This window comes from Carcharhinus amblyrhynchos, chromosome 11 (assembly GCF_965287045.1).
Source record: "Carcharhinus amblyrhynchos chromosome 11, sCarAmb.v2.hapA, whole genome shotgun sequence".
Lineage (NCBI taxonomy): Eukaryota > Metazoa > Chordata > Chondrichthyes > Carcharhiniformes > Carcharhinidae > Carcharhinus > Carcharhinus amblyrhynchos.
Genome location: NC_137334.1, coordinates 41,052,298 through 41,066,613, shown reverse-complemented (window position 1 = coordinate 41,066,613; position 14,316 = coordinate 41,052,298). Strand labels below are relative to the sequence as shown.

General features: G+C 40.3%; 1 protein-coding gene across 1 annotated transcript in view; it reads right to left on the bottom strand.

Moving 5' to 3' along the window:
- Nucleotides 1–14,316, bottom strand: part of ttn.2 (titin, tandem duplicate 2) — a 324,032-nt gene that overhangs the window by 54,314 nt on the left and 255,402 nt on the right. Inside the window, exons 234-248 of the mRNA XM_080198903.1 lie at nt 13,912–14,232; nt 13,510–13,794; nt 11,773–12,072; nt 11,364–11,666; nt 9,725–10,000; nt 7,745–8,044; nt 7,349–7,651; nt 6,930–7,229; nt 6,489–6,776; nt 5,969–6,265; nt 5,583–5,885; nt 5,179–5,484; nt 3,681–3,968; nt 3,270–3,560; nt 2,880–3,167 (exon numbers count right to left, since the gene is read on the bottom strand). Coding sequence (XP_080055029.1) covers nt 2,880–3,167; nt 3,270–3,560; nt 3,681–3,968; nt 5,179–5,484; nt 5,583–5,885; nt 5,969–6,265; nt 6,489–6,776; nt 6,930–7,229; nt 7,349–7,651; nt 7,745–8,044; nt 9,725–10,000; nt 11,364–11,666; nt 11,773–12,072; nt 13,510–13,794; nt 13,912–14,232 — 4,449 coding nt within the window. The remainder of the gene's footprint in view (nt 1–2,879; nt 3,168–3,269; nt 3,561–3,680; nt 3,969–5,178; nt 5,485–5,582; nt 5,886–5,968; nt 6,266–6,488; nt 6,777–6,929; nt 7,230–7,348; nt 7,652–7,744; nt 8,045–9,724; nt 10,001–11,363; nt 11,667–11,772; nt 12,073–13,509; nt 13,795–13,911; nt 14,233–14,316) is intronic.

The following is a 14,316-nucleotide window of genomic DNA, read 5'->3' as shown; positions in this document are numbered from 1 at the left end:
GGAAGGGAATTCTATAATTCACCTACAAACCTAGAAATTCTACACTTCACCTACAAACATAGAAATGATCTTGTTTTATAGAATCCCTACCGTGCAGAAGAAGGCCATTTGGCCCATCAAGTCTGCACTGATCAAATCCCACCCAGGCCCTATTCCTGTAACCCCACATATTTACCCTGCTAATCCCCTGCCACTAGGGTCAATTTAGTATGGCCAATCAACCTAACCCGCATATCTTTGAATTGAGAGGGGAAACCTGAGCACCCAGAGGAAGCCTATGCAGATACGGGGAAAATGTGCAAACTCCACATAGACAGTGACCCGAGACCAGGTTTAACCTGAGTCCCTGGTGCTATGAGGCAGCAGTGCTAACCACTGTGCCATCCCTCTGGTGGATTCTTCCACCAGAGAAAATAACTTTTCTTAATCTACTGTACTGAATCCATTTATCATTTTAAATACCTTGACCAGAATTTGGTGGGCAGTGTGGAGTTCCTGATGTGAGGTGGAAATGTGTGTCACTATCATGCACGAGTGACTGATGGAACTTCCCCCTGCATTTTACGAGCTGCCATCCTATTAATGCTGGTGACATGCCCTCATGAGCTGCCGCTCAATTAGAGGGCCAATGGTTTAGCAGCACCATTAGGAGTGGCACTCTCTACTGAAGCTGCCTTGGGACCTGGGACCTATAGCAGGTAGGTGAAGCCAAATTTTTAAATTGTGAAAGGAATGAGTGCTAGAGGGAGAGGCCTCTGGGGAGGTTGCTTTGGCTACAGAGTCTGCCTTCCATGTTTTGCTCACCTGGGTGGGTGGGGGGGGGGCTCTAATTATCTGCCGGTCTCATGAAGTGGGAGTCAAATGCCATCAGTAAAATGACAATGGCACCGAATTGGGCTTTTAACTCTGGAAATTAGAGTGGACAGACTGTCTCCAGTCCATTGTTGGTAAAATGCCCCAATATTGGGAATATATCAGGGAGTCAATCAGACACGGCTCCCCATGATTTTACCCAATCCCTGCCTTCCAATACATCTCCTGGGCGGCAGCAAAATTGAGGCCTTCAATCTGGTTGCCTGTCAAATGTCTAAACACAAAGTTTCATTTTTCTAATAATTCTTTGCGTAAAGCTAAATCAAATCCTTCTGCAATGCATGTATAAGGCCAGAAATTCTGGATGGTCCTATCCAACATTTGTCTCCCAATATGTAATATGTATTGGGACGCATCAGATGTCCCAATGCACTGACTGTGGGGATTCTCCTGGAAGTTTGGATTTACACTGGGCAATTCCCGAATCCAAACCGTCTGGAGTAAGAGAGATTGGATGATTTTGACTTATTTACCTACTCAGGAAATGTCAAACAGAAAGAAAACAGTTCGAACTCCAGAGTAACTATGCATAATCACTCATACTGACTCACCTGACTCCCATATCCCATGACCTTTCAATACCTCCTGACTTTCCCTGACCCCAACTCCCCAGATTCCTCATGATCCACTGATCCCCCGTCAAACTTCTGACCCTCTGAATCAACCCTGTCTCTCTGACACACCGCTGACCATCCAACACATTCTGATCTTTATATTCATCTGTGATCCTCCAATTCATTCCCACCCTCTGAATCCCCCTCCACTCACTGATAGAAGCCCCTGATCATCTGATTCATCCTGACTCTCCAACACCCTGCGACCCTCTAGTTTGCTCCTGGTCCTCTGAGTCCCCCAATCCTCTGACACTCCACACTCCTCCACACTGACCATCTGACTCCCCTGACCCTTCAGCTCCCCAACCATCAACTCCCGCACAACTCTCCAATTCACCTCTGATTCACTGACTCCTCTCGAACCTTCAACTTCCCTGGTCCTCTAAACTCCACTGACCCTCTGACTTTCCCTGACCCTAATTCACAACTGATCCCCTGACCATTTGACTCCCCCTGGCCTCACCACCTACCCAACCTGCCACCTTACTACTATGCCAATCTCTCACCCTTTCCGCATACCACCATGCTACTCTACCCAGCTGGGACCTTACCACCCTGTCTGCCACTCAGCACACTATATCTATATATCTCTACCACCCTATCACCTTAAAGTCATACAAGTCCACAGAACAGATGGAGGCACTATGGCACATCTGATTTGCGTCAGCCATAAAGCACTATCTATTAAAATCGCTTTTTCCAGCACTTGGTCTATAGTCTTGAATGCTATAGTGTTTTAAATGCTCATCTAAATACTCCTTAACTGTCATGAAGATTTCCACCTCTACCATGTTTTCAGGCAATGAGTTCCACTCTCTGGGTGAAAAAGTTTTTCCTTAAATCCCCATTAAATCTCTTGCCCCTTACCTTAAATTTAAGGCCCATGGTAATTGCCCTCTTGACTAAGGTGAAAAGTTTCTTTCTATTTACCTTATTTATGTTCCTCAATTTTGCATTCTCTGATCAGGTCCCACTTCATCCTTCTTTGCTCTGAGGAAAACAACCTGAACCTAACCACCAGCCTCCCTTCACTTCTGAAATGCTTCAGCCCAGGCAACATCCTGGTGAATCTCCTCTGCACCCTTTCTAGTGTAATCACATCCTTCCTACAGTACGGTGACCAGAGCAGCACAGTAATCTGGATGTGGCCTGACATGTGTTTTATACAGCTTTATCATAACCTTGCCTATATAACACAGTAGTTAAACTTTAAAAGTAATTTATGCACTGCAAAACACCTTAGAAGTTTCTGAGACTTGTTAATGTGTCCAAAAAGGTCTAGTTAATTAACAAAACCAAATATTAGTTATTTTACATTCAACAATTCAAACTTGCATTTGAACTTCTAATTATTCAAAGATAAACTACAAATGCCAAGAGGGGCTTACTCACCAACTTGATCCTTTGCTACAAGTGTAATTTCACGTGGCACGCTGAATCCAGCATCATTCTGTGCCCTTACTCTGAAAGTGTATTCTTTTCCTTCATCCAGGTCATTTGTTGAAAATTGCAACTTCTTAGCTCTCATCAACTCTTTCCACTTGTCCTCTTGAACCATTACATCAACAGCATAAGCAGTAATTCGTGTTCCACCGTCACTGATTGGTTTATTCCATGTCAGAGTGCAAGATCTCTTGGACACAGCTGCAACCTTTAAGTCTTCCACAGGCCCAGGCTCTTCTATATAATGCAATAGATTGTTTAAGAGGAAAAAATTACAATATGCAGTTTTTTTTGTCCAGTATTAAATTGTGAAAAGTAATCAATATGTTTAATCCTCACCTGAAGCCTTCACTGCATCTTTTGTCTCACAAGGTTCGCCAATGCCATACTCATTTTCAGCTAGAACCCTGAAGTAGTAATATTTACCCTCTTCCAATTTAGTAATTCTGAAACTTGTCTTGGAACACTCAGTTGCTACAGTTGACCATGCCTTTCTTTCAGCATCTCGTTTCTCTACTATGTAATTTTTAACTGGACTGCCACCATCCACGAGAGGAGGATCCCATGATATAACAGCATAATCCTTTGATGTTTCTTTAACTATAAGATTAACTGGAGGTCCAGGAGTATCTAATTAAAAAGTAAAGAAAAAGGTAAATGGTTGTCTCACTGAGTAAAATAAATATAATCAACTCACTTCATATTAATATTTTACTTTTTATGACAACAAAATAATTTGTAACAACTTACCAAGAACTTTTACGGTAAGTGTGTATGCTTTTGTTCCACTGCTATTTTGTAAAGTTAAGATGTACTTTCCAGCATCGTATCGATTCACATTTTCGCAGTACAACATTGTGTCATAGTCTGAAGTTTTGATTTCAAGTCCTTGTCTATCCTGTATGTTGGCATCCATTTTAGCCCAACTAATCTTTGGTGGAGGCCGGCCTCTCACTGGCACATAGATTCTCATTGTGACACCAGCACGCAATATAAGCACCTTCCTTAAGTCAGCATCAAGATCTGCTTCAGGGGGAACTGTTCAGAAAAAAGGTACATAATTCAATCTTCATTATTAAAAATCTCCCATATGTATTATGATATGTTTCTGTGTTATCAAATTAATTCTACCAAACAGATTACAGAACCTGAGGCCACCATTGCTTCAGCTACATCCCTGAGAACATTTTCACTTCAACCTGTCTGGTCAATCAGATTCCAGAAACATTATTTCAGGAACTAATAATGTCCTATGCTACCTCTACAGTGTCATTTAGTTCAGTCACAAAAATGCCAATTGTATTCATACAAAATTTGCTTCATCTACCTAAACATATACCTGTAAAATTATGTTTTTACATATTAAAACATAACAAATTGCACGCAAATAGTCTTAAACTTACTAAAAAAAACTTACCCACAAAATTCCCATCTAACTTTACAACTCTTGAATATGTCCTCATTTCCATTATGATAAAGAAAGATCTGATTCTGTAAGCACCATCCCATTAGAAAAAGGGCATTACTCTACACTATGGCACTATCCCACTCAAACTACATTCTTAAGGGTCGGTTGAAGAACATAAGGACACTTACAGCACGCCAAGGCATGCATGTCTGGTGCTAGTTTGAGCTGATCTCCAGCTGTCCAGGATATTTCAGCCCCTCTGTGGCGGGTTTTCCTGTGGTGAGTCAATAGGTGCTGACGCCACACTCTACAGACTTTTGCATGATGCATCCACTTTGCCACTAGGAACCTACCACATGGTGGTGGTGACGGTAGTGGTGATGGTGGTGGTGATGTGTGGGGGGGCGTTGTTTGGTGGTGGTTAAACTGGACCAGGAGATCTTACTAGTGGGAAAGGCCAGAAAATACCACCCACTGATTCTGTAATAATGTTGCTGGATTTCAGACTACAAGAATCAAAAATATTTATTTATTTATTGCCATTAACCCATTTATTTAGAATGCAATAATTCTTCCATTTGAATAATGGAGAGAACATTTCAGAAAGATAATACAAAGGCAAAATACTGCAAATGCTGCAAATTGTAAATAAAATTAAAAATGCTGTAACTACTGGAAAGGTTGGGCAGCATCTGTCGAACGAGAGACAGAGTTAACATAGTGGGTCGATGACCTTTCATTAGAAAGTACTATCTCTCCACATATTGCCTGACTTGTTGAGGATAATATAATGTTTAAATGACAATACTGTATTTGCTTCACAGAGTAATGAAAACTTACTCAAAATATCCTTGGCAGTATGTTTTTCTGGCACTTCACTTGGATCACTGAAGCCTATTTTGTTCACTGCACTTACACGGAACTGATACTCAGTGCCTTCAGATAGTCCTGTTACAGTATAATGTGTCTCACGAAGATTCTTCGGTATATTGCACTTTGTCCAGTGTTCACCATCTGCACGCTTAACTTCAACTAAATATCCCAAAATTGGACTGCCACCATCATATGCTGGCTTACTCCAAGACAAACTGATAGTACTGCGAGTTGTATCAACAACTTTTGGGAAGGCAGGAGGTCCTGGAGGATCTGAATGGAAATAAAACAATTTCAATGAAAAAGTTCAACAAACAAGAGAGTAAGGGAGTATGGTGCTCATGTGTATATAAAGTTATATGTTTACTTACACTGAGGATCAAGGGCAAACGCTGCTTTTGAAGATTCACTGGGTTTACCCGGTCCTGCTTTATTCAAAGCAATAACTCGATACTCATACTCAGTGCCTTCTTGAAGTCCTGTGGCTTTAACTGTTCTTTCTAAAACTGGTTTTCTGTTGACTTTCGACCAAGCAACAGACATCGTCTCACGTTTTTCTAACATATATCCAGTCACCGGAGATCCACCATCATCTGCTGGGGCTTTCCAGCTAACAGTCATGTGATCTTTTGTGATGTTGCTAATTATTGGAGCATCACATGGCCCAGGTACATCTGTAAATAATACAATGCATGTGTTTGCCTGTTTATCAATTAAAATGAAAAGTAGCTACAAAATTATAATGTATTTTACTTACTGTAAGGATTCTTAGCAATAACTGGATGAGTAATAATTGGATCACCAACTCCATACTTGTTCTCTGCACTGACACGGAACTGGTATTCGTGTCCTTCTATCAGTTTCTCTATACCACACTGCGTAATCTGTAAATTAGCAGTAACTTGAGCCCAATTAGGACGACTTGTCTCACGTTTATCGACTATGTAGTTAGTTATCTCAGAACCTCCATCCTCAAGAGGAGGTTCCCACTTCAGTGTAACACGATCTGAATAAATGTTGCTAACTTTGATAGAAGCTGGTGGACCAGGTTTATCTATGAAAAACACAGAACATAATAATGCATTAAAAATTTTGGATTTTTTTTTAATTGAGTTAAAAATGAAACTAATCATTTGCTTTAAAATCTTGTTTTTTTTGTCAGGTTCACATAAAAATTACATTTATAGTTGAAAATTCACATACACGTTTTATTGAGCTATTGTACAATGGACACCAGATTCACTCATATCCAATGAAACATTTTAAAATACTTTTACCTAATACTTTCAGTTTTACGTTAGCTGATTTGGATCCACTTGCATTCTCTGCCACAATAGTGTACTCTCCAGTTTCTTTCCTTTGTACACTATACAATTCGAGTGTGCACAGATTTCTTGCTCTGGCTATTTTAATGCCTTCACCAGACTTTAGTACATTGCCTTCTTTCTTCCAAGTGATCTTTGGAAAGGGTTTTCCAAAGACATGAGCGTCTAAACAAACGTTAAATCCAGCCTTCACAGTGATCAGAGACTTCATGGACACACCCAAATCAATTCTTGGTGCAACTGTAATTTGAAAAGAACACTTTAATATGAATAATATTTCTCAAGTACAATAAAATTAATATATTACATTTATCATCCTCTTTATGACATTGCAAGTTCTGCAAAATGAAAATCAGGCATAAAGTAATACAACAAAGTGACATTCATTCATACCGTGTTCTGCCACGATGGTCACTGGATCTGAAGGTTCAGATGGTCTGCTGATATTAACTACTGTCTTCGCAATGATCCTGAATTGATATTGGGCATGTTCTTCAAGATTGGTAACAGTGAATTCTTCAGTAGGTACATTTTGACAATTGGAGTTGCATCGTATCCACTTATCACCAGGTAATTTACAGGCTTCAACATAATAACCAATTATTTTGCTTCCACCATCATGTTTGGGCCTTGCCCAGATGAGAGAAACTGTACTATTCGTGACGTCAATGGCTTCAGGTTTGCCTGGTGGATCTGTTGTAAAACATGGGCACGTGTTTCTAAGTTTACACACAAAAACTTCAAGAAGTAAAATCCAAAGAATTTAAGATAATTATAAAAGTAACTTCTTCAAGATTTTTGAGAATACTTACCAACAGCTGTCCTAGCTGCTACAAGCTCAGTTGGTTTACTAGGCTTGCTAGATCCAGCCCTGTTCAGTGCACTGACTCGGAAAGTATACTCTAGCCCTTCAATCAGTCCTGAACATGGGTACTCAGTGGCACGGACAGATGTGTCATTTGCCTTTACCCAGAGAAGGCTATTTCTCTCTTTACGTTCAATAGCATATCCAGTGATGGGACTACCACCATCACTTTCTGGTCTGTCCCATGCCAAAAATATGCAATCTTTGTTCACCTTTGTGACACGTGCGTTCCTTGGTTCACTGGGAACATCTGTACATAAAAATAAAAAAAAACTTTCATCAGCTCTGAAGCCAGGTTTTATGTCTCAAAAAAATGCAGCCCAAACACTTTGTTATAGCTTACCAAATTGATACTGAGCAATCATTTTATCAGAGGTGAGAGGTTCTGAAATACCAAATCTATTTTCTGCACGAACACGGAACATGTACTCTTGTCCAGGGATAAGCTTTCCGATTCTACAATTTGTTTTTGTTACAGATGCCACAGCTGTAATCCAGTCACCACGGCTCAAATCACATTTCTCTATTACATAGTTTGTTATGTTGCTGCCACCATCTTCAAATGGAATATGCCAGTTCAGGTGGCAAGAATCAGCATCAATTTCTGTAATATCAAATGGTGGCTGTGGTGGTCCAGGAATATCTGAAAAACATAAAGTGCTCAGAATAAAACAATGAAATAATGCTGCTTTACAGAGCAATACTAATGGAATACTATTTACACAGCTCTAATTTGTTCAAGTGCACAACCTTACGTAGCCTTAGGACAGAGGAAACATTAGAGCATTAGCATCTTTGTAAGTGGATAAATCATCAGAGCCAGATAAAATGTACCTCGTGCTGTTAAAAGGAACTAGGGAGGACATTGTGGAGGCTCTGTCATTTTCCAATCCTCACTGGATACAGAAGAGGCACAGGAGGGTTGGGGGTCTACTATTGTACCTTTGCTTAAAAAGGGAGTGAAGGATAGACAAAATAATTATAGGCTAGTCATTTTGACCCTTGGAATCAATTCTGAAGGGCAGGATAAACTGTCACTTCAAAAGGCGTAGATTAATCAAGGACAGTAAACATGGATTTGTTAAGGGAAGATCATGTCTGTGACTAATTTGATTGAATTTTGTGAGGAGGTACCAAGGAGGATTGGTCAGAGTGGTGCAATTGATGTGGCCTACATGGATTTTAGAAAGGCTTTTGACAAGGTCCTACATGGAAGACTGGTTAAAAAAAAGCCCACATGATCCAAGGGGTGTAGCAAGTTGGATACAAAATTAGATTTGTGGCAGGAAGGTTCTGAAGGCTGCTTCCAGTGGGCTTCCCCAAGGCTCAGTATTAGGTCTCCTGCTTTTTGTGGTATATATTAATGATTTGATGTAAGTGTAGGGGAGGTTCGCAGTTGATAAAAATTGGCTGTTAGGTTGATAGTGAGGAGGATTGCTGGAGACTGCAGGAAGATATCACTGGACTGGTCAGATGGGCAGAAAAGTGGCAAATGGAATTCAATCCAAAGAAGCTTGAGGGAATGCACTTGGGAAGGTGAAACACGGCAAAGTAGTACACAATTAATAGGAGGACACTGAAAGGTGTAGAAGGAATGTGAGATAATGAGTGAATGTATACAAATCCCTGAAGGTAGCAGGACAGGGTGGTAAAATGGCCAAGATGGCACATGGAATTCTTTTACTTATTAGCTGAGGCACAGAATTTAACAGTAGGGAGGTTAAACTGAAACTATATGAAACATTAGTTAGGCCACAATTTGGTTAGTGTGTGCAGTTCTGGTCACTGCATTAGAGAAAGGATATAGTTGCATTAGGGAGGTAAAGGGGAAATTTATGAGGACATTGCCAGGACTGGAAAATTCCAGCTATAAGGAAAGACTGAATAGGTGGAGGTTCTTCTCCTTGGAATGCAGGAGTCTGAGGAGAGATTTTATTGAGCTGTATAAAATTGAGAGGGGCCTAGATGGAGTTGATGGAAAGGGATTTTCCAGCGAGGACGGTAACCCGGTGACATAAATCTAAAATGATTGGTAGAAAGGTTAGTGGGGCAGTGAAGAAATATCTTTTCACCCAGAGGATTATGGGGCCTGGAACTCATTACCTCAAAAGAGGGAAGAGACAGAAACTCTCAACTCATGTAAGAAGTGCCTGGATATGCATCTCAAGTGCTGTAATCTTCAGGGTTATGGGCCAAATGCTGGAAAGTGGGATTGCAGGGTGGCTTGTTTTTAGCTGGAAAAGAAACGATGGGCCATGCGGCCTCCTTCTGTGTGTAAATTTTCTATGATTCTATGATTACACAAAGCATCAAATATACATACCCATTATCACCACACGTATTTTCTGGGTGGCGATGCCGGAGCTATTTTCTGCAGAAAGATTGTAGTAGCCACTATCTTTTCTGGTAACATCTTTAATGATAAGTACTGAAGTATCCTTCGTCTTATGTACAACCAGGCGACTAGATGGCATTATAACCTCATCTCCTTTCATCCATTTGCAAACTGGTGCAGGCTTGCCAGCTACATGAGCTTCAATTCTAAGCTTCTGCCCGGCTTTGATTGTTATGAATTCAGGCATGATAATCTTTGGTGGCACTATTAAAAAAAAGGTATTAATTCAATGTTAATGCAGGGGTGTGAACCTTTGTTAAAAACCTACATGCATCTTTAAAACATATCTATGCCAATTTTCCAAGGATGCATTGTTAGCAAGAAGCTCCCAATCTTTCATAACTACAGGCAACTGGTTAAATTCCCCCCCAGCAACAAACAATTGGGGAATCAGTCCTAATATATCAGCATCTTAAATAATTTAACAATTACTGACAAGAAATTATTTGTACTTTCTACCAACACAGTATCAGTTCAGTTCCATTCCTTTGTACCAAAAATTTGTAGGATTCAGCTCCACTCCAGGACTTGAACGTCAGATTAGGGATGCAACTTCAGTGGAATATTAACTCAGTGCTGGATTGTTTGAGATGCTAATTTGATACTTTAAGATGTTAAACTGAAGCCCTGTTAAGGTATTCATTCAAAGTGTCATTGCTGTTGATGAGATCTTGACTGTAATTCTCTGGTCTTGTACTGCTATCCTGCCACTGCTGCCAGTGAGAAGGAAAAATCTGGCACTCAGCCAAATCTCCATTCACTGCAGCGGGACCGCAGAATCCCAGCCGCGGGTGAGGTTGGAGAATCCCAGCCCCTGTTTTTGCGAAAGATGGCTACCATTCTTGCCTGCAAAATTGTGGTTGCCATATGTCAGAATAATTCATTGCCTGTGAAACACTCTGAAATGTCTCTGAGAGGCACTATTTAAATACAATTTTTAAAAAAAATTTGAAGCTACCTTGAAGTTACAGTGGTTAAAACAACAAGTCTTCGACTTCATGGCTGAAAATGATGACTGGGGAAAAGTTTGGTGGGGGAGTGTGTGTGTGTGTGTGTGTGTGTGTGTGTGTGTGTGTGTGTGTGTGTGTGTGTGTGTGTGTGTGTGTGTGTGTGTGTGTGTGTGTGTCTTTGCCTGCCAGACTGCACTAAAATGGAAGCTCAGTGTCAATTTACATCTTTCAAAGGGGAAAGAAAGAAGAATGGACAGCATCTGCCAGTCCCATTTCTATAAATATCGAGAAGCCTAATTGTAAAACTTTAAAAGGAGACCACTCCAAAAAGTGTGCCAGAAAAGACAGGAGTTTCTTTGGATTGTTGGCAGCGATTTCTTACCCTCCCCAGTATCTGCATCCTCCACCACCCCCAGTGACTAGTCATACATGCTAAGGATCTGAGTGCTACAATGGAAGGAAGGCAGTGAGCTGCAGCTTGGTGGCAGAACATTAATAAGGCACAAGTTGTTCAAGTTTCCTGATAGCTTTAATAGCTTAATCTCAAAGTCTTCAATCACAATTTTTCTTAAAAGTCTATTTTTATTTTGGATTGAAATAATTAACTGTTTACTTACTCAGTTGTTCTTTAATTTCAAATAATCCTTCAGTTTCTCTGGGCAAGCTGGCTCCTACAATATTTCTAGCTGCAACTCTGAATCTGTATTTAATTCCTTCCTTAAGGCCTGTTACAAGAATGGACAGTTCCTTGATTACAGAGTATTGTGTCCATTGCTTCTCAGCTTGGCCTTCTTCTTGATAGGCAACAATGTAACCATCAACTTTAGCTCCTCCATCTCTAATAGGTGGCAACCATGACAGTGAAGCACTGTTCTTTGTTATATCAATGACATCCAATTTCTTGGGTGGATCTGGTTCACCTAAAAATCAAATTGTAAACTGTTAGTTTGAGACTAATTGATATCAATACTACTCAGAAAGGCTAAGGATCACTAAAGGCATTTTGGCCAATTCAACATTACTCACTGATTGGATCTCTTGCCAAAATAGGTTTGGCAGTGTCTTTTGGAACTCCGGGTCCATATTGATTGACAGCAGTTACTCTGAAATAGTATTCACATCCAGGTACCAGGCCAGTCACTGTGAAACTAGTTTTCTTCAAATCTTGTATCACTACGCCCCAGGTCTTTCTGTCCGCTTCCCGTTTCTCCACTATATAGTGGGTCACTTGGCTACCGCCATCATTTTCAGGTGGTGACCAGGACAAATGACATGTAGTTTTTGTAGCATCTGAAGTTTTAAGGTCTGAGACAGGTCCAGGTGTATCTAAAAACAAAAAACAAATTTCATAAAAATCAAGACTTCATTTTAGAAAAATGAAGCACAGAAGCAGTCATCGAGTCTATGCCAATTCTTTTGAAGAGCAAACACATGAATTAGGAGCAGGAGTAGGCCATTTATCCTTCAAACCTGCTCTGCCATTCAATAAGATGATTCAACCCTATATTCCTGCCCAGCTCCCAGTTAACCAAAACTCTATATTACTCTACCTTAAAAAGTATTCAAAGACTATGGGTGGAGTTTTCCTGTCCCACCCACCATGGGAATTGTAGCAGGCAGGAGTGGACCATGCAAAGATCCATTCACCTTGGGCAGGAATTCCCAGCCTTGGGAAAATTTCACCCTCTGTTGCCAATGCCTTTTGAGAAAGAGAGTTCCAGGGATTTATAACCTTCTGAGATAAAAGATTCTCCTCATTTCTGTCTGCATTACCTACATTAAATCACCTACATTAAACTGACTAGTCTGTAATCGTCAAAGTTATTTTGTACTTTCTTAAACGGGTCTCATTTCTTCTGACATCACTCCTGTGTCCAAGGAGGACTGACATATTCTGGCCAGCCCCTCCACAATTTCTACCCCTTTGTTTGCTCAGCATTCCCATCTAGACCATGTGAACTATTCACTTTATGTCAATCTTTCAAGTTCCTCCTCTTTAGCTATTCTGATTTCTCCCCAGTCACAACAATCTCCTTTGTACCTCAGTCAAGCCATCTGCCTCAACCAACAGCTCCCCATTTTGTTCCTCTAACAAACCTTCCATTGTTGATATGCCTTTGACAATGTTTGGATTCTCATTTATGTCAGCTGTCAATCTGTTCTCATAATCTTTCTTCATCCTTCTTATTTTCTTTTCTCACTTCTCTGTACTTTTTATATTCTCTCTTTTATTATCAAACTGACATCTGCCAAAAGTCCCTTACTGATTCATCCTATTAATGCTTTTTTAAGCATTAGCTAACAGATCCAAACAGATTTAGCATTGGTTGCCCGCTCCTTGTTCCTTTTGGGAATACATATAGGTTACCTGAACCATCTCTTTTAAGATCACCCATTTCACCATTGCATTTTAGTCTGCCAGTTTTGATTCCTATTTACCTGAGCCAAGTCCTTGCTCAATTCACCAAAATGAACTCGTCCTTATTTGAGTATTTTTATTCTATGTCGCTACTTGTCCTTCTCCACAATATCTAAGCTCACTATATCTATGCTCATTATTCCTGAGATGCTTTCCCTCACTGTAGTATTTTTCACTTGACCCACTACTTTCCCCAGGACCAAATCCAGTAATGATTCCATCCTCATTGGGCAGAAAACGTACTGATTAAGGGAGCTCTCCTGAACAAACTTCAGAAATTCCTTCCCTATGATCAAGTTACATCAGAAAGCATCCAAAACAAAAACAGAATGCATATTACTCACCAAGAACTTTAACATTCACAAACACTGCCTTTTCGCCTGCTGCGTTTACAAGTGTCAGTGAATATTTGCCAGAATCGTCACGAGTACTGTCAGGAATGACAAGGAAAGCCATTGTGTCAATTAAGTCCACTTGACCCTTTCTGACGACGTTATCTATTCCCATTCTCCTCCAGGTAACTTTAGGTGCAGGTCGGCCTCTGATAGTGGCAAACAATCTGATTGGACATCCTGCTCTGACAGTGACAACCTTTCTCAGGCTTGCATCTAAATCAATCTCTGGTGGTTCTGAAAAAAGAAATCAGTTTGGTGTGAGAAATCATTTTGCCATCAAAAAATATTACTATATTAAAAAAAGTTTTATTTATATCACAAAGGGGGTAAAGGGCAAAATGCAGTGCCTACCCAATATCTCCTTTGGTGATACTGCTTCCTTCAGTTCAGCAGGGCGACCAATTCCAACCTGGTTTTGTGCAGAAACTCTAAATTCATATTCTTCTTTCTCATTAAGGCCTGTCATGGTAAATTGAGTAAGAACAAGCTGAGCTGGAACATTACATCTCTTCCATCCTTCTTCGGGTAATTTGCTGACACCCTTTGGTCTCATTTCAACAACATAACCAATGATGGGAGAACCACCATCATACACTGGCTTTGTCCAGCCAAGGGAAATTGAGGTCTTTGTACTATCAACCACCTTTAGACCAGTTGGAGGGCCAGGAGGTTCTGTGCACAGAAAGATAGGAAATGAGTCAGGAGAAATTTATAGAGTGACGAGGAATTAAAATATTTGTACTTTGAGAATTTTTA